Here is a 25359-nt window from a genome sequence, read left to right as displayed (position 1 = left end):
TCAACGGGGAGTACCCAGGGTGGGGGGAAGGAATGGGAACGCCGACGGACGTGTATTTCCGTGGGAACACCGGTGTTAGGGAGAAACGGATCGATAGCCAATTGCTTCCGAACAGACAGAGCGCTGGTTCGATTCCCGATTAACGCGCAGCAAACTTCCCCCAGTCGACCCAACTGGCGGGAATGGCTACCGATACCACAGAGGGTTGGGGAAGAAGGTAAGGCAGCGGGAGAGAGAGGAGACCTCTCGAGAAAAGTTGGGTTTCTATAACACCTTACTCCCCAGCGACCTGAAAAGGTTAGGATATGACCTTTACTTTTACCGGTTTTGACAACGTAATAAATGAATCTTGATTCTTCTTTATCGACTTCGGCTTTTCACACGTCAATCTTTAACGCTTTCGCTGTTTCTTCGGGGGTTTGTCGTTTTTAATTTTTAAGATTTTACAAGTCATTTTGATTAAAAATTATATTGTAAGATCAATAAACGGTATGCCTATTATTTGTGTAAGATGTGAACAACGCACTATAGGTTTGTGTTTAGGCTGGTACACAAGCGAAGCAGAAACACCATTTGACCCTCCTCCATCCACACTCCATAAAGGTAGCAGGTTAATTTATCGTGTGCATGTGGATCCATTCACAAACCACGGTTCTTTGCAGCTCACTTTTTCAAATGTTTGCAGCTTAATTTTTTTTAAGTGTTGAGTTGTTTTATTTTCAAATATTTGCTTGACTTTTTTATTTAAAAAAATACGGATATCTGAAGATTGTTCCAAGTTTAAATTTGAAAGCGTGCCATCAGAAAGTATAGGCTGAAGCGCAATGTGACACCAGTGTTATCAGGTCACAAACTTGTATAGACGTCTATGATCAGTCGTTGACCCGAACTCGATAAAAATTTCGAACACCTTTTGTTGGTCTGCGGACCTCTCTTTATCGCTTTCAAGATAATTCAACATTGTGGCAAATATACTGAATGCAATTGTGGTTAGTATCTTTGATTGTGGAGAGACATATTGTATATAATACTCTGCTCGCGACCCTCTCTGTCTTCTACAGTTTCATTTTGAGCTTGCGTGTCTGCAGACAAATAATTTGAATAGTGACTATAACTCTGTGATCAATGGTTGTTGACTTCTGAGGGCTACAGTTCAATGGACTTGGTCAATTGTTTTCAGATATCAGTAGATATATGCGATATAAAACTAACATGTAAATTTTATCCTCCAAAATCCATCCGTTAATTATCCGCTACGATCCGCACCTGCAATCGTCACGCTAGTGCACCATTCACAAGGCTGCCAGCAGTCGACACCACTCAGAGTGAGAATGAGCGACAGTTCGGATTATTTTGACGCTGGCAGTCTGTATTTATACTGATTTTTAAAAACTACTACTTTAGCACGAGAAATGCAGACTTTCAACGTCCGAAGAACCGAACTGTCTCTCTGTTTGGTGTTGACGATTGGCAACGTTGTGAATGTTGTCCCAACGTCGGCAACGTGACGTAATACACCGTTAGCGGCGCTTGTTGATCGCAGGTGCGAATCGCGTACTTTGGTTGCGGATAATTAATTGATCGGTTTTAGAGGTTGAAATTTACAGGTTACGTTTATATCGCCTATATCTGCAAAAAACGCAAGCCATTGGATCAGGTTAGTCTTTAATATTGTAGCAGGGGCGCGTGTCCTTTGTTAGGTACCTCGATCTGCTGGTCGCGCGAGCGGCGCAGCGTGAGGCATATATATAGCCACCGAGCAGGTGACATAAAGTCCAAAATTAAGAATAAATAGCGGACAGAAATCAAACTTTTCAAAACAACAACAAAAGTGAAGTAGTTAAAACAGCCGCATATTCACCACTGCAGAAAGAGGCCCTGGGATCTCAGATCTTTATATGTCGGGATCTTATATACCTGTTTGCAGGGTCGTGTCGGGAGTTTTCTCCAGGTACTGTAGTCCGGTTTCCGCCATCTCCCCTCCTAATGCGAAGAATCACCACTTAGTGGAAGCACTTTCACACCAAAGCAACCTGCTTACACGTGACATCCTACCAGCAGTAGAAAGCTGGGTTGTCTCAAGGTGACTGGGTTTTTTCCCCATCTCTTTTCTCCAAAGGTGACAGCTAGCGAGGTCCTGCTTGGCAAAGTGGTAATAATCACAAAGAACTATAGCAGTTTTGTGGCACAACGGTTACCGCCTGTCACTAATACTACGAGGATGGGCTGACCTGAGTTCAGATCTCATCTCAGGCACTCTGTTCTAAACTAAACGATCGACGCATCGTATAGAATGCAGGCTTGAAGAAGAAGAAAAAAAAAATAGTGTTACGTGGGATCCAAAGTCGGCTGGATAGGTGCGATTGTGAAGTAGACGGCAAAAAGAACACAACTCGAGGGACTAGATTAAGTAGCGCACCCGACAAGTAAACGCTACAATTTTAGTGGAAAATTCTTCTGATGAACATCCATCCTATACCCTGGAACAACAAAGCTCTGGGGATCTATAAACCGCGATTAGCCGATGGTCCCGCCATAGTGTTTAGCCATATATATAAAAAGCGGAATGGTCCGGCTAAAAAATGATTCAAGGCAAAAAGAAATACTGTGGAAGAAAAAAAAATTAAAATGCAGACTAACAGAATGTGCACAATCTTTTAAAGCACGTCCAATTACAGATGTTTGCTCGCTCTATGAATGATATAGCCCAAGAAAAAATAACAGAAATTGTTTCTGAGGTAGGCCAGGTTGATGTTTTGTAGGGAGACCAACCGACTGTCGACTGCTACAGCTCCCTCCCATTGTGGTACTTGTTGATTAAGAGAGGAAATTAAACAGCGTGGCAGACTCATTTCAGAGATCCGTAAGACACCTTTACCCATCAGTATTTTTTTTTTATTTTTTTTTTTTGTAGACTACCAGACATACTGGCAGGCATGTGAAAAAGAATAGTTTACAGTCCGATAATTTTTTTTCAAGTATATTAAATAGCGATTCACTACAGCGTTTAAATCAGCAGTTAGAAAAGAAAATATTAATGCAAGTTAAAGTTCCCTAAAGGTATTGTAATAGTTAAAGTATTGCGCTACATACATTTTATTATTATTTGTAAAATTTTAGTTTCAGTTGAAAATGTCAAGAACACCTATTGCAAGAAACAGTAAAGGAACGGGGTAAGCAGAAAGAGGATTTATATAGGCTAAGCCCACAAAAATATTTGTTAATTTTTTTTGGCATTAATTTATTTTGTTTGTAAATTTTAAAAATAGATATAACAATAAATATCAGGGTTAGAAATAGTGATGAATTATTGCAATTGACTGTCATCTTCAAAATTGCTTTGATAATGTAAGCTAAGCTAATTTTTTTCATGCAGAAAGAGAAACATTTTCTTTTATCAATTCAGTACTTTCCAAAATATAAAATGCAAAATATAGACAAGATTGTTTTGCAAAAAAATCTTTGAACTGGTTGTAAAAAAATACAAATATTAATGTCTGCTCTGGACAACTTTTATATCTTTCCACAGGAATCAGGTAATCCGTTTCAAGTGCACATTGCAAAATACTATTTTAGATGTCCTAAAAGCTCGTCCTGGATGGAAAGAAGCATCAGGGTTTGTTTTGTCAAAACTGCCTCTTAGAATGGTGATCAATTTTAACAGATGTTTCTGCAGATGTTCATAAGTACATCTCTTCATGTGTTGTCCATATCCATGTTTTGTGTGTTGTTTTTTTTCCCACCTGTAAAAAGCAAGTAAACGTGTGTGTGAAAGAGAGAAAGTGAAAGGGGCTTGATGCTTTGGGTTTGTTTTGACATGTAACTAAAGATATTGCGTCTGTGCATGCATGCTACCATGCAGTCCACTGCTTTGATCCATTGTGATACAAATGCTTATTTCGAATAAATTATTTTTTGCTATTGTATCGACATATAGTGGGTGAGATGTGTTGATGCATTTGCATTTTTCTTTTGAATGTCCATATGTTGGTGTTTAAGTAATTTTAAGCATGCATTTAAGTGTCCAAACATTTTGTGTGGAGGAATGTGTTACACCTACTGGATTTTTAAAAATTGTATACAATGTAATGTGGCGCTGTATGCTCCTCATGGAGTAACAAGGAATGATAATACATGCATTGTAAGTCAGGCAATAACTGATGGAAATAAGAATTAAAAGTAGATTTATTAAAAACCCAATAAAAATGTGAATATTATATTTTATGATTAACTTAAAAATATGATGATGAAAGGTATAGTACATAAAATGAATGATAATTTTTACAGCAAAATTTGAGTTCAGATTATAGTGCCATTATCACCATCTATATTTCTAAGAGTGCTTTTAAGATTCATTTACAGCTTGTCCTTAGTCTTTAAAATATTACATTCTGTCTTTTTCAGTGATTTAGATTGGGATTTCTACTGGTTTGAAGTCAGTTATTGGAAGGAGCTATTTGACCATACCTATTTAGAAGAGCATGTCCGTGTTAACCATTTTAGAAATCATTGTGAGGTAAATGCATCTCTTTTATTCCTTCTATTTGTTGCATCTGCAAATGCTAAAGTTATCTTCGTAGTAATTAAAGTGACCAGACGTTTCGGGGGCGAAAGCGGGACACGTGCCGATGATGGTGTCGTCACCGTCAAAGAACGCCGAAAAAAGTGATTTTTAAAGACAACTGGGACATTTGATGGACTTGCCAGAAAGCCAGAAAGCGGGACATTGGGCGTCCCGCCTGATGAGCAGGCGGGACACGAAGTCAAAAGCGGGACTGTCCCGCCTAAAGAAAGCGGGACGTCTGGTCACCATATAGTAATGGTTCTATCTGAATCAATATTTGTTCTTCATCACACAGAATGTGTGTGTGTGCATGCAAGTACACGATTTTCATTTTTTTGAAACATCATATGATTCTCATACTTTTTTCAAACAAACTCTGCTTTTTTTATCATCTTTATACTTTCAGCTTACACGGAAGAATCTGATGGCAAGAAACTTAAAACGTCTTCGACGAAGCATCGCACAAAAGTATGGAAAAACTGAAGCTCAAAAGTATCCTTCTTGTGATATGTTTTTCTTAATTTACTAATTAATAAAATGTGATGAGAGCAATGATTGTTTTTGAAAGTTCCTGAACTGTCCAAAGATGCAACTTCTTTCCATCAACATATGAACTACCTGTAAGTTTTAAACAAAAAATCTTCATTTTACAAAGCTATATTTTCTCCATTTGTGCTGATTTTGAATGAATGAACATTCTGAGGAGTGAACACAAATTTAAACTAAGCCTAGAAAAGCATTATTTTTCACAGGAAAATATTGCTTTAGCATTAGGAAGCACCTTGCAGTTTTGCATTTTAAAAAAAATATTGACACATTTTCTTTCAACCATTTTCTGCATTACCTTTGCAGGTTAAATTAAATCAAAACTGTTCTATTGGTACTTTTATATTTATTTACAGATTAAATCTCTTTTTTTTTATAGCACTTATTCCTTTATAAATGAATTCTGTTGATATTCTGATAATTACTGTTATCTCTTGTTTTTCCCCTTGTACTACATTTAGCAATTTAAGTTTGTTAAATGTATAGACTTATTCTGACTGTATGGGAATACAGGTAAATACTTTACAATAAATGCAAACCTTTTTTGCATATCAGACTACAGTATATTTTTTACAGCTAGTTCTCATTTGTAACATTTATAAAAATTCAGATTAAAATATAGATTACTTTTAACAAAAAAAGTTAATAAAGGAAATGGCAGGCCTATTTAATCATTTTACCAGTAAATGCAACTAAACTTGTTTAAAGTATTGGCTTTTTTTCTGAGATCATCTTGCAGTCTGAATATCACATCTTTGTGGAAACATATAAAAAATGCAACCCCGGGTTCTGGATTATGAAACCTGTAGCTAAATCACAAGGCAAAGGTATTTTTCTCTTTAAGCGTCTTAAGGACATCACAGTCTGGAGAAAGGTGAATCTGCTGTAAAAAGAAAACAAAAATGAAACAAGTATATATTCCACAAATCAGTTCATACAGTTCTTACCAAACCTTTCAATATTTTCTTTTCTCCAGATTTTAAAGATTTAATGTAGGATTAAGTCAAGATTTTGTATTAGTTTTTAACACTTTTTTCTTTTAATGATGTTCAGTGGCTATATTTTTTTAGCTGAATAGATGTTTATATCTAAAGGTTTGCTATCCATTCATCAGTCCAGTCCAGATATAGTGATAGTTTCTTTATGACTTGAAAATTCCGACCATGCTTAGTTTTGCTGGTTCTTTATGTCCTAGGAAATAAATTTGTTAGCATGCCTATTGAAAGAGGACCTGGCACCTGAAACTGTTGCGTATCTCCATATTCTTTTCTTTAGGGCACAGATTCTCAGCGCCTTAGTGATCAAACAAAGGAGACTCCTGAAACTTATGTTGTACAACGCTACATTGAAAATCCTTATCTCATTGGGGGAAGGAAGTTTGATCTCAGGATATATGTTCTTGTTACCTCTGTAAGTGATATCTCAATAGTTTTTTGGCTTATCTCAAGTTACTGAACTACATGAGGGTTACTAAACTTACAGAAATATAAGATTTTGCAATAATTCAAATCTTGATGTTTAATGTTTGCTGCCATCAAACTGAAAGTTTCATGTACAAGCTTTAGTCATTGGACAGTCTTTTTTGTATTCTTTTAAATCAGGCATGATAATGGGATAGCAACATTAATTGGATGTTGTGTGATACTGATATATTTAATTTTCATAATATTAAACTGTCATTATGTTATTAGTGTTCAGTATTTGACAGTGAAAATTTTCCGTCAGTGGCTGTTTACTAGAGTTATTTATCTCTCACAAGGAGTTTTGTGTCTGATGCTTAAGCTAGCATACCTTAATGTGTATGCTGTACAGCCACAATTTAAGTCATTAAATGAAAGAGAATTAGGTTCAGATTCATTTGAGACAACATATCTCAATCGCAGTCTAAATCTTATCACAAAATACTTTCCTTTTTACAGTATATCCCTTTAAAAGCATGGCTTTATCGCAGTGGATTTGCTCGATTTTCCAATACCAGGTTTTCAATGAAATCTATACATGACAGCTGTATCCTTAAATTGTGTTTATGTTTAGTTATTACATATATGTATGCATTAGTTTTATCCCATTTTTATGTTATGGAGAGTCACTTTTTTTATTACTTGGCAAGGTTAGAATATGGCCTATTTTTGTCACATCACAGTTCCCTTGCAAGGCTACCATTTTTATGCATGGTCGCTTACTATTTTGAGCATATGATAATAATGTTCAGCATAAGGCTAGTGTGTACACTGGCACGTTATTCATCAAAAATTACATCAGGAAACTCTGAAACAACCATAATTTCTGTTAATAGCTGTTTATTTTTTACATTAATCTGGAAGTGGAAATTCTTTTGAATTGCTTACTAGTACTACTTAATACTATTGCTTACTTTGTATGTAACGTACTTATTGTTCAACAGGCATTGAAGATGTTATAATATTCAAGCACCAGTTAATTGCATTCTACAGTAATGAAGCAGAACAACTGTTGTTCTTGGAGTATCTGACCTTGACATTGTCAATATGTTCATCTGACAAATGTTGCTATCCAAAGGACAGCGCCAGACTATGATCCAGAAAAAGGATGCAAATGGTCATTACAACAATTGAGGAAGTACCTCACAGCCAAACATGGAATCGAAGCTGTTTGTTGTATTTATTGTACTTTTTGAAATTCATATTAAGTCTTTACAACTTTTTTCTCTAACATTTATTTGTCTTTGCGGTAGTATGATGATATCTGTAAAGAGTTTGGGGATGGGGATTGTGGGTTTTTTTAAAGATAGAGCAAAATGAATGTGATAGGTCATATCTTTAATCCACAATTTTCTAATGTGAATTATTTGTACACTATGCTACACATTCTTAGTCAATTTATGGGCCCGTTGCAAAATCATTGTGTATTTTATATGTTTATATGACTGTTTTGCGTGTGTCATGCATACTGAATTCTCTGCACAGTAGAGGAATGGTGATTAAGTAGTAGTTCTTCTATGATCATCTTTTTTTGGCAAACACAACATAGTAGCCTCTAAGCCTGGAATAACAATCAGGGTATGAAAAGGATAGCTCTAATCACAGATCTGAGTAATGTGAGTGCAACGGTGGATAGCCATCTAGCTGTGACATATACCATATTTCCCTGAAAATAAGACTGGGTCTTACATGAATTTTTTTTTTTCTCCAAAAGAGGTATTATGGCTTCTTTTCAAGGGATGTGTTATTTTTTTAGATACAAAAATCTACATTCATTCTAGTACAGAAATCTATATTTATTCAGGTACAAAAATCTATATTTTCAAACAGTAATGTCTCTTCTGGATCATCATACCTTTCCCAAGCCCTGATTTCTTGTACCTGCATATAAATATGCATATACTTCTCGTCCAAAGGTGCCTGCTTAGGCATTTATAAATGATTCATATTATTTATTTTATACATTATATAATAATGTTTACTTATATCATCACTTTATACATCGATGTATGATCTTAACTCCCTAGCAGCATGGCAAATAGGTCCCATATGGGTCCCATAAAGATTGTCCCATATGATCTCGAAAATGCGGTTCTGACTGGATCTCCTAATACAAGCAACTACTTTTAGCCAATGGCAGACGTGCACAGCCACCGCGGCCGCCATTTTTAAATTTTTGTTTCAATTCGCCATTTTGTTCTCCAGCAGCTGAGCGGAAATTTAAGTGTTCTCCAGGATCAATTGCAAGCAGCATTCGACTGTTCGACAATACAGTACGTTTTTCTAACTTATACATACTCTAAGGTAAATATATTAGCTATTTATTCATTCCAATAATGTCCAAATTCAATGCAGAATACCACGCTCAGAGAAGAAGAATTAGAGCACACGTTCAGAAATACACGAAAGCAATAAATGCAGAAGTTTTCCAGAAAGAAGTAAAGGCAGGCTCAGCAGTTCTGAACCCTAGCAATTTGATAATTATTTAGTCGTAATTAATGATGCAGAGAATTCGGAGCTGTCAGAATTTCCTCCAATAACTTGTGATAACGATTTATCTGGCGATATTTCATCAGCTGTTATAGCATCCACTCGCGATCGGTTTCAGCTTCGCAATACCTAGATCAGGATCAAAACGAAACAGATGTAATGGAAAGGGATTCTTTTCTTGATTATTTAGATCAGGAAGATCAAAGTGAAACAGACAGCGACACTGAATTATTACAGAATACCAAGCGCATATCAGAAAACGATTTGTATCAGGATTTAGCACTGGGCAAGCCAATGTAACATTACACTTAGTTCTTTGTCTCGTTTACTGAGTATTCTACGTAATTACCATCCATCTCTCCCCAAGCATCCCAGAACACTGTTGAAAACCCCCCAAACGTTAAACATTAGATCTGTAGAAAATAGTTCTGAATATTATTTTCACTTTGGACTTAAAGAATCTCTGTCTAAATCTAGTCTGGTTGGATTATCAGAAAAGTACGTTCTTAAGAAAGATTAAGGTAAGACTGTTCCACTTCAACACATTTTGATCTGTCATTATCAATTTGAATTGTTCTTCTGTCTTGTTTAGTTACTTTTTAATAATTTCTTGAAAAGGGGGTAAATTCATGGGTACAGGGGGGGGGGGGGCCTTTAGGAGGGAAAGAAATGTACTGGGCTGTGTTGTGTTTAACACCTGCATTTGAACTATCAGTGCAAATATGCTGTATACATACATATTTTATTTATGCTTGCTTTACACATTTAACAGTGATGTTTACAAAGAGATAGGCTTTGCATATTTAGGATAAAATGCCTACAAACTGCATGTTGTTTCAGCAGATGGCCTATTCCATGGTGAGTTTTTGGAAGAAGCAGAAGGTTTAAAGGGGCCAGTAGCTGTAATTCCAGACAGCTGGCTGCTAGCATTTTTAAAGATTCCAGTGGTCGCAGGATGTGCAACTGGCCATCAAAATCTTCAAGCTTCATTATTAAACACCAGATTCCTCATGGCCCATACATCCAGTTCGCTTGCACAAGTCATTAAGTAAGTGCAATTTTTTAATTCATAATTAATTTATACCAGAAAGAAAATTTATGAAGCATGTGAGCATTAATTGTCAAAATGACTGCTATACCATTATGTACTGCAGGACAAAGGAAGGAGATAAAAAGATGATATCTGGACTGTTGGAACAAGTAACAGGTACTGTAACTTTGGTTATTATGCTGCACTATAAAAGTGTAGTATTGTTAAAGGGAAATTTATGATATACTTTTGGTCTGGATTGGTGAAATGTAATAAAGTTTTTAAACAACATATCAACAGCTTATAGTTTTAAATTTAGTGAGCTAAATAAGTTTATGCAAATATATTCATTTGACACAGGGATGCACAGCTAACAGACAGCGAAGGAGAAAAGAATGCCGAGGAATCACTATGTGATGACCATTCAATGCAGCAGTGTCCACTACCATTTCCATACTCTCTGCCGCCAGTAGTTGTCAGCCCTAGGGTGTCCCCAAGTAGCAGCTATCGCCAAAGTACTATTTCACCTTTGCCTTCACATCTCCAACACTCATTCTCAGGTTTTCATCCTGCCAGCATAGGGACCCAACCCCTTGGAAGGTAATTTGAAGTCATTTTGTTTATAATCATTTTAAAAGTTTGTTTTTTCTTACTCTCGGCCAAGACTTATTAAGTGTTTTTGTGAAATATAGCCAGAAGTGGAAAATCCCAGCCTTCTTTTGGCATAGTGAAAAAAAAATGGAAATAAATATGGATCAGATATCAAATAGATATATGACAAATAGGAAAAGCAACCAAGAGTAGTTATATTTTCCAAGCATTGTGAATTATAGCGAAGCCAGCAAAGATGACATCTTATATGTTTTCTGCTATTGTGTTCGTTAGTTTCAGCTCAACTAGAGAAACTTGGGACAGCAGCAACTGTCTTTTCTGGAAGAGATGAGAGATGATATAAAAGATGTGAAAAGGAGGCTTCAAGGATGGAGAAACAACACCAGGAAAAGGAGGTGACAGGAGGAAAACTGCCAGAGGGGTTCCAGTTTCCCTTACAATCTTCAGAGGATGTTGACCATCTGGAGTGGGATTGGAAGACTGACCCTGGAAAATGGACACACTTGGTATGTGCTGTATTCTGATTTGTTAGTAGGAGGAGTCAAATCTATTTCTGCTTTTGAAGGTTTTTATAGCATTTTATTTTATAGAACAAATGACATGTCTGCAGTACTAAAAAGTAACAAAGGCATTGTTATGTTGGCATGGATTACAGCTGATAATAAATTTTCTGTAACAACTTCAGCTTGGTTACAGAGAAAAATGGGAAATTTCCTTAATGGTTTTCATCCATATTTTGGTTTTATAATACTAGTTCTCATAACATGTATCATGATACTGCCCACAGCAACTTTTATTTTAAAAAATGATGTATGCTTATTGTCTGTTTCCAGGAATGCCATTTGACGATGGGTGGAATATTCACTTTAAAGCATGTGGTGAGGAGCATACTATCTGTGCTATTGTCAACTGACTCAGCCCGGTGTTACAACTTCAATGGTCTGAAAGAGAAGAAGGGACTCAAGAACCACTCCTTTATTTTACAAACAGTTCAGGGTAAGGATTTAAATATTTGACTGTATTTTCATGAGATTAAAAAAAAACATTACAGGGAAACAACTCTAGCCTGGCGAACTTTTCCTACCTCATTTCATTGTGATCCAATTACATTGGAAAATTAAAAATATGGACACATGTTTATGCAGTGTCTAGTCCTTTAATCAGCTGGTTAACGCTGTGTAGAAAGGAATGAACACAATAATTGATAGACATCTTTACGTTTCGCATGTATTGGGATTTTAAAAAAATCAGTATATGTCCAGAGTTTGTGTGCCTAAAGAAATTCTAATGCAGTTCCACTTGTATCTTTCTGATTATAACACTTAAAATTGTTATGGCACTTTACATATCTATATGATTTGCTTGTACCTTCCTATTTTTTCTCATTATATTCTGGATTTTAGGGTCGGTGACCTGCAATTAAGTGATTACTTTTTATGCGAACCTCATATTCTTATATTTGTTCTATTTTTAGATGCTGCAAGAAAAAGTTATCCTGAAGCTACAGATGCTGACCTGCATGTGTATACATCAATTTGGTTAGCTGGTGCTCGGGATCGAGAAAATAGCAGAAGGGAAGGGCCTGAGCACAGCCTGTACAAGTCAGTAAATTGTTATGGGGTGGACGACGAGTAAAGCTGTACAACTTTACCTGCAGAAAAAAAGACTGTTAGGTTTTTAACGAGATTTTTTTTTATCAGCTATTTATAAAAGTACAAGTTTTAAATTTGCATATTTTTTTTAAATGGTTGTAGTTAATACCAGAAGCTGCAATCCAGCCTGGAACCGTTTATATTTAATCTCGTGGATTTTATTTATTATAAGAAATGTCTGTTGAAGCTTTAATCACTCCCTTTTGAAAGCAATTCAGTTCATGCTCATCATTTGATATATTGTAATAGATCTTTGAACCTTTTCTTTGGGAAAAATCTAATTAATGTAAAACTGCAATTTAATTTTAATGGTTTTGTCAGTGGATTCTTGTTTTTGCTTCTTCTACAACTCATAATCAAATAACGAGTGTTGCATTAACATGTCATGAGGAAACATTTTTTTATGCATTTAAATGGGACAATGCTTCACAATTGTTGTATATTTAAAATTATTTTTTTAATGACCTTGCTTTTTATCCTTATTTTCACAGACATTTTAACTTCAATAAACGTCAGTAAAAGACAAATCATGTTTTTGTTTTTTTGTGTGTAACATTTTGCATTTTTTGTGCACTTTTTTGCTGCTTAATTAATGTAATCATGTCAAAACACTCCTTATTAATCCATTTGTTTGGCATTTATAAGGTTATTTTGATGTATTTGATATTATTGGTATTTTTAGGAATTTTGGCATATCATGATTTACATTGTTGTCAATCAGGATATGTCAAAATACCTAAAAATACCAATAATATCCTCAAGAATTCAACTGGGATTTATCTGGGATCTACCCGGTTTTTACACGGAAAAACACATATGGGTCCCATGCTTTGCCAGCTTTCATTTTCGGCCTGGGACCCATATGGGTTTTGGCAGATGAATCCCGGGTAACCGGGTAAATCCCATATGGGTCCCATGTGAGTCCCATATGGGTTCCTCTTTCAATGCTACTAGGGCTAGGGTTTATATTTGGGGTAGGGTTTATTATATCATGAGCATCTCAAAAATTCATTCTAGGGCTTATTTTCGAGTTAGGCTTTATTTTCGAGGAAACATGGTAGATGTTTGCTTAGAAAATCTGCAATCTTTCTACATCTTCACGTCATGTGTTTGTTAAATGAAAAATATGCTAAAATTTAAGTTGCGTGTAGCATGGAAATGAAAGTACCTTAAGTCTTGAGATTCATTTTTATTGTGTAATATTAGAGGTTGGCTTATTTCCATGTTGAAATAGCAGACATTATATGCATTCATCTATTTTTAAATTGTTTATTCACTGTACTTCTAATGAAATTGTTTTCCCTTCCTTTTGTTGCAAGGTTGAGGAGCTGTTTAGGCAGATTAATGATATCTTCACCTACAGCCTTCAGAGCTGCCAGAATATCATCATCCATGACAAACGTTGCTTTGCCCTTTATGGATATGACATTCTCATTGATGCTAACTTTAAACCGTAAGTCATTATAGTTAACTTAAAAAAATGTATTAACTCTGATTCTCTATGGGAAAGTAGATAGCCTATTGGTCACAGCAGTAGTGCTCAATCCCATACAATATGGTTCTGCACCTGTGGGGCACAGTATACTCCATATATGGAGTCAGAGACTCATTACCTCCTGCTGGGTAGATTAGGGAAAATTTGCTGCATTACTCAGTTATCAAACGTCTACCTACCATTTCCCCCATATGCCTATGTCTTTTTCATGTAAATTTGTAGAGTTGCAAAGTACACTCTACATCTCGTTTTTATCGACTGCTTAATAAGTTTTGTTGCAGATGGTTGATCGAGATCAATCTTTCACCATCGTTGAAAGCCACCAATTATGCAGATTATAAGCTCAAGTTTGGTCTTCTCGATGATGTCCTCAACATTGTAGACATGGAAAATAGGCAAGTGTGCATGCAGATTGTTCACTAAATTTGTAAGAGACTCAAGTAAAAAATAACCATTCAGAAGCCCTGAAACTAAAGCCGTACTGCACTGCATCTAAAAAGGAGATTTTATAGAATCTGAAAAAAGCTTTTTCATTAAAGGCTGAAAGAAATTCAGGGCTTCATGCTTAGGTATACATATAGTATACCTGTGATGAGTTCTGCCATTTTTGTGGAGTGTACAGAAAGATTAACAGTGATTTTATTTTTTTAAGGTTAACAGGTAAAGAGAAACATGTAGGCTTGTTTGACCTGTTCTGGGATGATGGTCCAGTATACCTTGAAGATTCAGATACCAGTGACTGCATCAACGGCCCAACCTTGAATACTTTTCTGGGTTAGTGCATTTATCTGCTGTTTTAACATACAAGTGACGATATAAAAACTCTTATAATGACAAAAGTTTTTCTGTTACAGGATGTGTAGGTGATAGAATGACACCTGTTCAAGGCAGCTAAGGTGAGGCCTGCATTTTAATAAACAAACAAAAACTACACCAGCATGAATTCGTATCATCATCAGCCAGGACAACAAAATCATCCCATTTTTAAAGTATGGAATCGGTCTAAATTGTAAAGTATATTGAGAGAAAACTCACTGGACATAACGTTAAGCTATTCATTTCCTTTCTAGAAGGCAGCAAGTGGGGAACAAATGTAGGATCTTTCTTGTGCACAAGCAATGGTAAGCGAAGAACCGGATCAAAAACAAGCACCACTTTATAAAAATCCTTTTTTTTAATACATTGTACAATGTCAACATACAAAGTACCTAAATACCCATGACTTTTTAATTAACAAGTGAAAAACAAAAACCTTGCACACTTACATTCAGGACCTGGCTTACTTGCATAAAACTTTCATTCAAATTATCGCATTTAAAAAGCCTGAAGTATGAACAAGAAATTACATAAGCTGAACCCGACAGCGAGTTATGTACATTCACTGCAAAAGACACTTCTGTGCCCAGTGACCATACACATAAATGTCATACAGAAGCACAAACAATCAATTCATAAATGTGCAAATAAGGTTCAAGAATGTGTTTATCAAAAACTGATAGAAATCAGTCGTTATTTTTATAGTATTTCTTTTAGAAACTTGGTTTTTACGAAAATGTTTTTAAACAGTGGTGTGTACTTTAGTTGGAACTATTTGTAACTGGACAAATGTGTAAACCATGTCTAAACATTTTTAGTCTATAAATTTAGTACCACATATATTGAGTGATGTTTTAAAAAAAAAGCTGAACAAGTTAAAACAAAGTAATCTGCACAGTAAAAAAAAAAGTCCATTCTTGGCAGATGGCATTTAATGTAGATGCACTGCTTTCATTAATTTCAACAGCGATTCAAGTAGTGGAAAAAACCAAAACATGGGTTTGTCAATCATCTAATTGGTGCTGTCACTGGAAGGAAGTTACTGAAGCCAACTTGTAAAGCATGAGAGGACATAAGAGGCTGACTTGCTCTAACAGAATCTGGGAATAAGGTGGAGTAATTGGGCAAGGGCACATAAGCAGCTGTGATAACTCGACCTGAAACAGATTAAACCATCACATGCAAAGAATGAATAAAGACTGATGCACCCACAACCGTCTCAATATCGTCAATCTCAGGACACCTGCCATATCAATGTTACAGAGATAAAAATGCTAACCTTTGATGGGTATGCACCTACTTCTTTTTAAACTAACAGGTGGCTGTCAATATAATCATGTGTAGTGGGGTTATAGTATTACTATGAAAACCACAGAACTACTATTAACAAACTGATGTCTTTCTCTATTTAATCCATATTTTACTTACCAGCAAAGTATCTGCCATGTAAGGAGTTGACAGAGGCAACAGCAGCAGCTATGCTTGGGCATTTAACATACACATTGCCCTGAGGAGAACTTTTGTCCACATAGATGTGAAGCACACCACCATGTTTGTTGCATTCATCTATTACATCATCTCTTATCTCCTGATCCCAGTTTGCTCGAGACTCACTGTAACACAAACAATCCATACATCAGTGACTTAGGCCCACAAATGAATTGTTTCAAAACTAAATCTGTAACAAGAAAAAACATTTACCTTTCATTGCCTTCACTATCTGTTACTTTCATTAAGGATAATAAATTCATACTTTAGTGGTTCGGTAGTTGTTTTTTTTTTCAAAAACAAAACCCCTAAAACCACATTTTAAAGAACGAAACCACCTACAAAATATTTACCTTGAGGAATCAAACATGTTGGACAGCATAAAACACTGAGTTGCAATTGGTGGTGCTGTGGTTGATGCCAATGGATTTGCAGGAACCATCTGCCCATTGGGCAAAGTGCCAGGAATGCCTCCCATCAGTGCATGGGTTCCAGCTTGTGACAAAGCAGTGGCTGCATAGTGTGGGATCTGGAAACCGGTACCTGAAAAATCGTCTCCTATTAAAAATAAATGCAAGTACTGGTAGAGTTTTGAACATCTTTTTATAATAGTGAAAAATAATACATATAAAGCTTAATTGTGTACATAAAAGAAAAACTGTTTTTTCATGTCGCTCCTCATCTTAAAAGAGCAAATAAAGCATGTGTATGTGCTAATTCCATTAAAAAGGCGTTGCAACTTCAAGTTTATTAGCATGCAAGGAAAAAACTTCATTATATATTCATAGTTTGAAAATAAAAAAAAAAAATACAAAAAAAAAAAAAAACAAACCTTCTGCCAATTTGGCCATAAGCTGCAGTCTGCCAGTTGCACCAAGGTCTATTCCAGCTCTGTCCATTTCATCTGTGTCTAGCGCTGAAGAACCACCACCTTCAGCACCAGTGCGTTCGGTAACATGGCCAACCTTCATTGGTCTTCCAGCTAGTTCAAATCCATTTAGCTGTTCCAGAGCTTTTTTAGCATCGTCTGTGTTATGAAACTGAAAAGTTAAAAGATATCCAATTATTATTTAACATATGTTTAACAAAATAATGGTTAGAAAACGAGAAAAATAATCCACTTTCCATACACAAACTTAATTCAGATGCAATTATTTACTTACTGTGATAAAGCCATATCCCTGTGATCTTCCAGTTTCATGATCTCGAATCAGTTTAATGTCATCAATCTGCAAAAGCAATTCATCTGGAGTTAATAGCACCAGTCCACTTATACATTCTAAACATTTTCAAATGTAGCTTAAATAATCTTAGATTAAAAAGAAAATGCAAAAATCCCCAAAGCATGCAGCCAGCAACTATTTGCTGGCGTGACCTGCAAATTACTGGTGTATATTCAAATTTGGCATATTTTAAATACAAATAAATCTACAAATAATCTCTCTCCCTTTTCTACCAAATCAATCTTACCTTGCCAAATGGTTCAAAAATCCCCTTCAGCATGTCTTCTGTGATGTTGAAGTGTAGGGAACCAACATATAGTCTCATTGGACCTGAACTAGTAGGTCCTTTACTATGCATCAAGGCTGGAGCAGAAGACAGACGATTTTTCTCAGCCTGGGAATGTTGCACAAGGATTGGCACTCCCAGGAGTTTTTGCCCAGAAAGCCCCATGGCTAAGGGAACACACTGCATGTCTGTAAACTCAACGTAAGCAATTCCTTTGGATCTACGTGTTTTGTTGTCTGTGATAAGACGAACATCGCTGACCTGGAAAACAAGGTTAACAAACTAAGACTGAATGCAGACGTCGTTTAATGAAACATGAAGAGTCTTTCAGATAAACAGAAAGAATTAAATACTATTAAAGGATATTGTCAATATTTCTAAGAAAGGAACCAAAAATTATATGCTGTGCAATCGAAAACAAGAAATGTGACTGTTAACATTCACTGCCAATAAAGTTGTGATTATACTATGTAAAACAGTATCCAAATAATTTTTAAAAGTGCACAAGGATTAGCTTAATTTCCTCTGCATTCACAAGAAAGTGCTGTTTTACGATGGTTTACTCAATTTTTATCACTTTTCTCCACCCAAAAAGACTTTTTTCCCAACCAGTAATAGAGGAAAATACTTAATAAAGTACATCCTTATAAACAAAACAATTTTTCTGCACTAAGAAGCCCATACCTTTCCAACAGAAGAGAAAAATTCTTCTAGATCCCTTGCTCTTATTCGTGCTGAAAGCTGCATACAGATCACTGTTCTAGCATCACGTTCCTCAGGTGTAATCTCAGGCATTGACTGCCTAAGATGAGACAATACGATGCTTGATATAGACAACTTTTCACTGAATACCACTTTACTTCATGCAAGTAGGGCAGTTTCAAAAACATTTTATGCCATAAAAGTTTTCCGATGGGACATTTGTTTCTATAACTATTTGTTTCAGATTACACAGAAATGATGCAGTGATGAAAAATGCCAACCTTTTATTAATACTGTGACGACGAACAACAGATAATTAAAATAAGTGAGTTTGCATGGAATGTAAATAAAACTGCTTAATCTAATGCTGGCAAGCTATTCATAAGGCATTTTTTAAAACACAGACACTGAGGAAAAATAAAAGCTAATGGTTTCCAAGCAAGAAAGCTGTATACTCTAGGCATACTAGGATGGAATTAAATTATAAAGTAGGATGTCAAGTGAAGCATATAAACAATGATGTATATTTTTTCAAAAATAATCTGATGCAAGAAATATTCATTTTAAATCTCTTAACTTGAATTTCTCACATCAACATTTTCAATGTGAGGGCTTAAAATTTGGAATTTTTATTTAGAAATACATAAGCTATATGATGATGGATAGAGATTATGGTATAAACATGGCTTTTGATGAAACTAACACTTTTCAAAATCTTTAACTGCCACATTCACACTGAAGGGGGGGGGGGGGTATGTTTTATTTCTTATATCTCCTAGAAGATATCAAAACGATAGACCATCATCATTAACATTACTGTCTGTAGTTTATGTAGTTTACAAAAGATTTGGTATATGGTTTTGGAATAAAAACGTTGGTTTAAGTAACAGTTTTAATTCTAGGTACTCAAAATCAGTTTTCAAGTGGGATTTATATTTTTTTTCTTGTTAATCTGTATTTTAAAACACCCTTAAAGATATTTAAAATATTGCTTATAATTTTTGGAGCATATGCTTGATCTTAACATATTCAAATGCTAAATTACCTCAAGTTTTGTTAGAACTCTAGCAGAGCTAAGGCATTACACACTAAACGGGTTTTTCTTACCTTAAGGGGCTTTTGCTAAAACCACGCCTGGCTCCAAATTTTTCTTTGGAACGACTGCGTCTTCGTGGTGGTCCTGCAGGTGACCGAGGGCGAAAGACGGGTCGTTCTCTATCATCTCGTCTTCTTCGATCACCACTTCTGCTACGTCTCCTATCCCTGTCTCGTCTGTCACGATCACGGCTTCTGGAGCGCCTTTCCCTATCATGGTTTTTAGAATGCCTGTCGTGTTCTTTATCTTTGCTTTTTGAGCGCCTGTCACGATCTCTGCTTTTGGACCGTTTGTCCCTCCCATTCTCATGGCGACTGTTACAAAAATGTAAATTGAAATATAAAAACCAAAGCACCACTGACCTAAATATTGGTGTATTTGAAATCAGCTACCGATATTAGTATCAACTTAGAACACTGAAATCAGATCTTTACAACCACAGCTATTCTTCCAAAAAGAAAAAGAATTACCTTCTGTCACGGCTTCTGCTTCGACTTCTCTTTTTCCTGTAAAAAAAATCATTTGACACAAATATTAATTGCCATGCATGACCCTAAATCTAACAATGCATTAAGTTAACTTAAAGAAAACCTCAAGAAAAATAAAAAAAATTACTTGTTTATACATCTAAAGTTTTCCTTTTGAATAGGAATAGTGATATACCACCAGCAGAATGGCATAAGGCATGGTGACATCTCCAAAAGTCAATCTTAATAAGATGTGTATCTAAAGAAAAAGCACTGTCCTGGTTTCTGCGTATATCAACATCCAATATACAGCAGTGTCCATATGTAACTATTCCAAAGCTTAAATACTGAATACCAGTTTCACATCTTTATGGCAAAGTAGGACATAGATTGCCCTCTTGAAAACCCCAATTCAGGACTTTAGGAAGCAACAAAGAGCTATTAACTTTGCGTGTTTAAAAAAATCTCTATAGTGTGCCCCTGAAAATGAAAGTGCATTTGGCATAAATCTAGATTACCATAATTACACCTTTTCTTCCAGGTACGCCTGCTGGACCCAAAATGATTGTCCATGAACAGCAGCCTTTAAAGCAGAGTATATGAACCATCTCAAATAATCAGACTTTTGAGATTTCAAGCACATACCTGCCTCCCAAGAGAATGTGGTTTGGACATATTTCATTGTTCTGTCCCTTTATGACACCGATTATTGAAACCTACAATTTAACAAAATAGAAACCATTAGAAAATTTTAAATAATTATTTCTTTTACATCCCCTTTGTGTCTCTAGTCACAGACTGCGCCTGAAGAGAAAACCGAAAGGTTGTGAAATTCACGACACAATGGTTGAAGACACTTTAAAAAATGAAGGCGACAGGCCACTGGAATAAAAAAGAAATGGAATTGGCTGGATTCTTCTTCACCTTTTAGAGTTTAACGCATTCTAAGGTCAAAAGTACGTTAAACATAACTGTATTTGATCAATCTGTAGATGGTGTTTGTCACTACTATTAGCATACAGCTGACTCTATTAACCTTTAAGGCTTGCCACTAGTTTAACAGGGCTAATAAGTCAGCATGCTATACATAAATTGCAGATTCCAGCACACAAGGAAGCCTTATTACTTTTTATAAAGCGTTTGGCTGCTATCCTGAACATAACAAAATTTATTAGCTGCCAAACATGCAGTCGATGATTTACGTGTTTTACAATTTAAAGAATCCAGAATAGAATGGATGAGACCAGTAAGTTGTGCACTTCTAACTAGTTCTCCTCTTTATTAGTAATACTCTTTTAACAGTAGCATGTTAAGATGGACCCCCTCCCTCAGGGAAGGATATGTGTAGCTCACCAATGACTGTTAGATATTTGTTCCCTCCCCCTCACCACCAGCTGTTCTCCTTTTGATATGTACAGGATTTGCTCATAAGAGGCCGAAGTTTCATTGCTTCATCCCGCGAGCATTTTCCACGTCGTTAAGCATCTAACCTCCTGAGAGTGACCGGTCAACGAAGTAAGTGCTATGCGTGAGAGCTGTAACCTGTTTCACTGCAAGGCAGCTCCTGGGCCGTCGAAATTTGCATATGTGGCATACGACACTGGTGTAACACATAGGAAAATCCATGCATGTGCAAACCAACTTGTAGTACGTGCTGGTTTTCCCCAAGAATCGGAGTAGGACAATTTAACATCTACATCGCACTCTTAAAGAAAAGCCAAAATACGCTGCATTTTGGGTGTTTGGTATATAAAGTATTATGTTCTATTAAAAAGTATTTCAGTGTTTTGGCAAATAGCATTTGAGAAAGCAGCAAAATAGGTGTTGATGAGAGTTACTAGCAAGTGTCTGAAACTGACCAAAAGAACCAAGTGTTTGTGAGAAATGGTCGTAAATCTGGTCTGTACAGAAAATGACAACATTGGTACTGCAGCCAGCTGTTCTTTGGGAGACATTTGCTAGATAGGCACACACACATTCTGAAAGGCACCCGTAGCATAAAAACGAAGGGCAAGACACTTGCAATGTAAGTGTAACACTGATCTCTCGATATGTAATTAGTAAGTTCACTTGTATGTCACTATGATGAAATCTTAATCGTTGATAGAATTCTGTCATCCTATGAATAATGGGATTAGCTTGATCGCAAAATATTCTGTTTCACAGGCACCCATTGCATAAAAATGAAGGGCAAGACACACTTGCAATGGCCAGCTAGAGCAGCTGAAGCCTGACACGCGACTCGACCTTTGCTGCTCATAAAGCCTGGGCTGCCCCTAGGTGGCCTTGTGGCGCGATGAAACTTCGGCCCCTTAAGAATAAAAAAGCTGCTTGAATTCACTTAGTGTTCCAACAAAAAGACCACGAGTCAAATTAATAAAGCATTTTTAAACCACTGAAACGCTCACATATTAATGAATATCCTTATAAAAAATCCAACCACTTACTTTTTCTTGTCTTTGGATGAAGATGTTCGTTCCACTTGCCCCTCATCCTATAGCCAAAACAGGACATGGTGAAATCAGGAACAGCAGGTTAGGAAGGAAAGAAAAAAAAAACATAAATTGCTACAGTTAGAAAACATATTCTAGAAAACAAAACTAATTTAAATATAGATAGTATTAGTCATCAGGATCCTCTTCAAGATGTAATCAAGCAGCACAGGCTTTTCTTTATTTTTGGCTTTGTTCTGTTGTTTTTTACCATTTCCAAAAAATTATGTAGCTTATGTGTTACGAGCATATAACGGTCATCACTTTTCTGAATAGTTTAGCCCTTTTTCTTAAAACAAAACTAGCAAGGGCCTAATAAAAAATTCTGTACTTTCCAAGCAATATTACGATCCTAAAGGCTAATGCCTGATGTGCATTTAAGTTGATAGAACGGTTGCCACACTGACAAGCACAGACATCTAGCTGTTCAGGTGACGATATGAAATTTTTAAAGAAACCGACGTCTTTATATTTTAAAAAAAAAATCATTTACAAGGAGGAAAAATACTGATCACAGCAAAGAACTTCTACCACCTTTAAAGCTACTATGTTTCATAACATACTTCTGAAAACACCGAAAGAGCTCAACACTTTAGAAAGCCTACAGATAAACTTTAGAAATACTGTAACAAAGAAAAGAATTTGTGTACAAGCACACACACCAGTGATAGCCAGGTCTTGCAAGTATTCAGGGAATAATGTTATAGCAAAAAACCCACATTCACTTTCTGTTGACAGTTTTACTGGCTTAAAAATTTACCACTTACCAAACAAATTTCTTGTTATCTGCAACAAAGCATCTCTGGCAAATACCACAAGAGCTATGTAACGTTTTATGAAAAAGGGCTTGCATCTTGAAGACGATCCTTTAGCACTTAAAAGAAAACATATGAGATCCATGCTTAACTGCTGTTTTTCAGCTTCAAATATTATTAAAAAATAACTGTTCTGTCTATAATGACAGATTCGCATAACCTTAAGTGGCGATTTGAAGACAACCTTTCCTGAAAAAGAATAATATGATTAATGCCAACAATTCAAAATCTAGCAAATCAATAAAGAGCAGACAGAGCACCCTGAGAACAGGTGCCTGTGGCAAGAACGGAATTAGCAATGTCAAGTCATATGGGATCCAGGCCAGTCGCAGATGCAGCTGTCACAGCCTCGTGCTTTAGTCTTCGCCCAGCCAAGCTGTGTCACCCTGAGATGAAACGGAGGGCTACATTTCAGTCTTCCACCAAATGTTTCTCTGAGATTTATCAAAAAAAAAAAAAAAAAAATCCTTTACCAGAAATCACCTCCCACAACCCATGTCTGTTTTTCTTTCTGAATTTTGTGTGCATGTGTTTTTCATTTCTGCAATGTTCGCTTTTGCTTTCAAGTCCTACCCATGCAACGCTCTTCCACGAAAACAGGTATAGCCATGCATTTCACATCTGTTACCGAATTTACAAGCTTTAAATACACACTGCCTCGTTTTACTGATTTTTGTTTGTTATAATCTTAATTGTGCAAACTTTCCAAACTGTTTCCCCCCCCAAAAAAGGCTAAAAAGAAAAATCAGGTACAGCACAGGGTTTTTCCCGGTAAGTTTTATTCAGTTTGATGAGGTACCTTCCAGGATGGCGTGTGCCCAGCTGTAGACTATCTGTACATGTTACAGTGGACATCTATGACAAAAACAAAATCGACATAAGACATTTCAGATTTCACAAGTTTACCCAAAATTGAAGATTTTTATGCAAAGGCCAAAGTACTTTTTTTCTTTTGGAAGGGGGGTGTTTGCAGTCGGTAAAAGGTATGTTACTAAACTGAATGAAAGAAGTGTCAATACCTACTTGCAGAAGATGGTTTGAAGCTTTAGAATAATAGGAACATACAAGTGGAAAACCAGTCCTGCATTTTTCGCGAAAAAGGCCTTTTCATTGCTATACCACTATTATACTTGTGTTTAGTTTTCAATATAAATAAATTATGAGCAGTACTCTGTGTTTCCACTTGTATTTTCCTTACAGCTTGTCCTAAGATAATCCAAATAAAAAAAATAATTTTCAGCACAAACCTCTTTCTTATAAGGAGCTTCCAGCATAGCTTCGATGTCAAATTCCTCGGCCATGATCAATCGACACCTGAAAAAACGACATCGATGTTTGAAAAGAGGAATGCAATTAAAAACATTTCAATAGCGTTAATGCCATCTTGCGAATATAATATAGTACTGGAAAAATCTTAGCAATCGGTTATTAAGACTTCTATCTTAAATCGCCATGTCAACAATGTAATATATAATTCCTTTGCCCTAATGTTCCCATTTCCCGATTTGCACACAACCTTAGCCCACTTTTCTTCTCATGGGCACGGAATATACAAACTTTTCGATTGTCAATTATACCCCATCAAGGACTTATTTCTTATTACCACCTAAATTTTGTAAAACTTTGTGTCTTATAATCTCTATTATCCTCTCATCCCAACCAATACGTGGAAGATTCTAGATCCTGTATGCCGTGTGTTGCCTTTCGGAAACTAACTTTTGCTTCCGGCTTTCGTAAGGCGAAAATTCTAGTATTCATCAAACTTTAATAAAGAATAAATGGTCTTGAACTCCCACTATTTATATATGCGTGTGTTAACACAAGTTGTCCTTGCGACTGCATAAGATAAATGTGTATAGGAATACCTTTTGTCAATGTGCATCGTCACGGCTAGTGAGCATGGGGTACTCCGATGTAATAAACAAACACAAAAATCAAGGGCAAAGCAAATAACAAACTTACAAACTTACTGACACAAGGCAGCTTTTGAAAAGAATCACCAATAAATTCGATTCACCTTCTTAAAAGGCTATGAACGAACAACTATCCTACACAGCAGCAACGTTTCTCAACGAATTAAGATGGCGTCGTCCTTCTACGGGGTCTAAATTTCCCTTGCACGGGC

At 36.1% G+C, this 25359-nt stretch overlaps 4 protein-coding genes across 16 annotated transcripts in view; 2 read left to right on the top strand and 2 right to left on the bottom strand.

Annotated features, from left to right (window-relative positions):
* The window catches only part of LOC112576502 (N-acetylgalactosamine-6-sulfatase-like), a 14003-nt gene extending 11947 nt beyond the window's left edge, over positions 1-2056 (bottom strand). The window contains exon 1 of the mRNA XM_025258992.1: positions 1918-2056. The gene's annotated coding sequence lies outside the window, so the exon portion shown is untranslated. The remainder of the gene's footprint in view (positions 1-1917) is intronic.
* On the top strand, positions 28-15258 carry LOC112576504 (probable tubulin polyglutamylase TTLL9). Of its 5 annotated transcripts, none has more exons than XM_025258997.1 (15): positions 28-217; positions 3121-3173; positions 3530-3616; positions 4405-4516; positions 4971-5056; positions 5151-5184; positions 5838-5984; positions 6386-6520; positions 7030-7117; positions 7618-7739; positions 13674-13807; positions 14131-14244; positions 14502-14623; positions 14704-14745; positions 14920-15258. In XM_025258997.1, the coding sequence occupies exons 2-14, from the start codon at positions 3133-3135 to the stop codon at positions 14742-14744; spliced, it is 1263 nt and encodes a 420-aa protein (XP_025114782.1). In that variant the 5' UTR covers positions 28-217; positions 3121-3132; the 3' UTR covers position 14745; positions 14920-15258. The 5 variants fall into 5 exon arrangements, with proteins under 5 accessions (XP_025114782.1, XP_025114785.1, XP_025114783.1 ...); XM_025259000.1 differs by lacking the exon at positions 28-217 and adding an exon at positions 2680-2863 and having other exon boundaries at positions 3530-3536; XM_025258998.1 differs by lacking the exon at positions 28-217 and adding an exon at positions 2680-2863 and having other exon boundaries at positions 5850-5984.
* On the top strand, positions 8587-12892 carry LOC112576507. Of its 6 annotated transcripts, none has more exons than XR_003101855.1 (7): positions 8587-8874; positions 9901-10108; positions 10215-10267; positions 10451-10690; positions 10976-11208; positions 11536-11698; positions 12177-12892. XR_003101855.1 is itself a non-coding variant. In XM_025259009.1 (5 exons), the coding sequence occupies exons 3-5, from the start codon at positions 11071-11073 to the stop codon at positions 12335-12337; spliced, it is 462 nt and encodes a 153-aa protein (XP_025114794.1). In that variant the 5' UTR covers positions 10115-10267; positions 10451-10690; positions 10976-11070; the 3' UTR covers positions 12338-12892. The 6 variants fall into 6 exon arrangements, 1 of the variants encoding a protein (XP_025114794.1); XR_003101852.1 differs by having other exon boundaries at positions 8588-8843; positions 9904-10108; XR_003101853.1 differs by having other exon boundaries at positions 8588-8843.
* LOC112576501 (RNA-binding protein 39-like) lies at positions 15009-25359 on the bottom strand. 4 transcript variants are annotated; one of them, XM_025258987.1, is made up of 12 exons: positions 25205-25359; positions 24482-24548; positions 22375-22421; positions 19931-19966; positions 19472-19774; positions 18347-18464; positions 17624-17923; positions 17317-17382; positions 16986-17193; positions 16507-16711; positions 16094-16278; positions 15009-15822 (listed from the first exon to the last, which is right to left on the bottom strand). In XM_025258987.1, exons 2-12 carry the CDS (start codon positions 24533-24535, stop codon positions 15674-15676), a joined length of 1671 nt encoding a protein of 556 aa, XP_025114772.1. In that variant the 5' UTR covers positions 24536-24548; positions 25205-25359; the 3' UTR covers positions 15009-15673. The 4 variants fall into 4 exon arrangements, with proteins under 4 accessions (XP_025114772.1, XP_025114775.1, XP_025114773.1 ...); XM_025258990.1 differs by having other exon boundaries at positions 16507-16696; XM_025258988.1 differs by having other exon boundaries at positions 25197-25342.

Source organism: Pomacea canaliculata, linkage group LG12 (genome assembly GCF_003073045.1).
Source record: "Pomacea canaliculata isolate SZHN2017 linkage group LG12, ASM307304v1, whole genome shotgun sequence".
In the NCBI taxonomy this organism is placed as follows: Eukaryota; Metazoa; Mollusca; class Gastropoda; order Architaenioglossa; family Ampullariidae; genus Pomacea; species Pomacea canaliculata.
The sequence above is the reverse complement of the archived record's forward strand: the minus strand, read 5'-3'. Positions and strand labels throughout refer to the sequence as shown.

Bases quoted from the DNA above. Each gene is read 5' to 3' on its own strand.
- LOC112576501 (XM_025258987.1), bottom strand. From the start codon at position 24,535: ATGGCCGAGGAATTTGACATCGAAGCTATGCTGGAAGCTCCTTATAAG. The intron at 18,465-19,471 runs GTAAGAAAAACC...GTCTCATCTTAG, and splicing joins TTTAGCAAAAGCCCCTTAAG to GCAGTCAATGCCTGAGATTA. The intron at 16,712-16,985 runs GTTTGTTTTTTT...TATTTTTAATAG, and splicing joins TATGGCCAAATTGGCAGAAG to GAGACGATTTTTCAGGTACC.
- LOC112576507 (XM_025259009.1), top strand. From the start codon at position 11,071: ATGGAGAAACAACACCAGGAAAAGGAGGTGACAGGAGGAAAACTGCCA. The intron at 11,209-11,535 runs GTATGTGCTGTA...GTCTGTTTCCAG, and splicing joins CTGGAAAATGGACACACTTG to GAATGCCATTTGACGATGGG. The intron at 11,699-12,176 runs GTAAGGATTTAA...TTCTATTTTTAG, and splicing joins TATTTTACAAACAGTTCAGG to ATGCTGCAAGAAAAAGTTAT.
- LOC112576504 (XM_025258997.1), top strand. From the start codon at position 3,133: ATGTCAAGAACACCTATTGCAAGAAACAGTAAAGGAACGGG. The intron at 7,118-7,617 runs GTATCCTTAAAT...GACATTGTCAAT, and splicing joins GAAATCTATACATGACAGCT to ATGTTCATCTGACAAATGTT. The intron at 13,808-14,130 runs GTAAGTCATTAT...GTTTTGTTGCAG, and splicing joins ATTGATGCTAACTTTAAACC to ATGGTTGATCGAGATCAATC.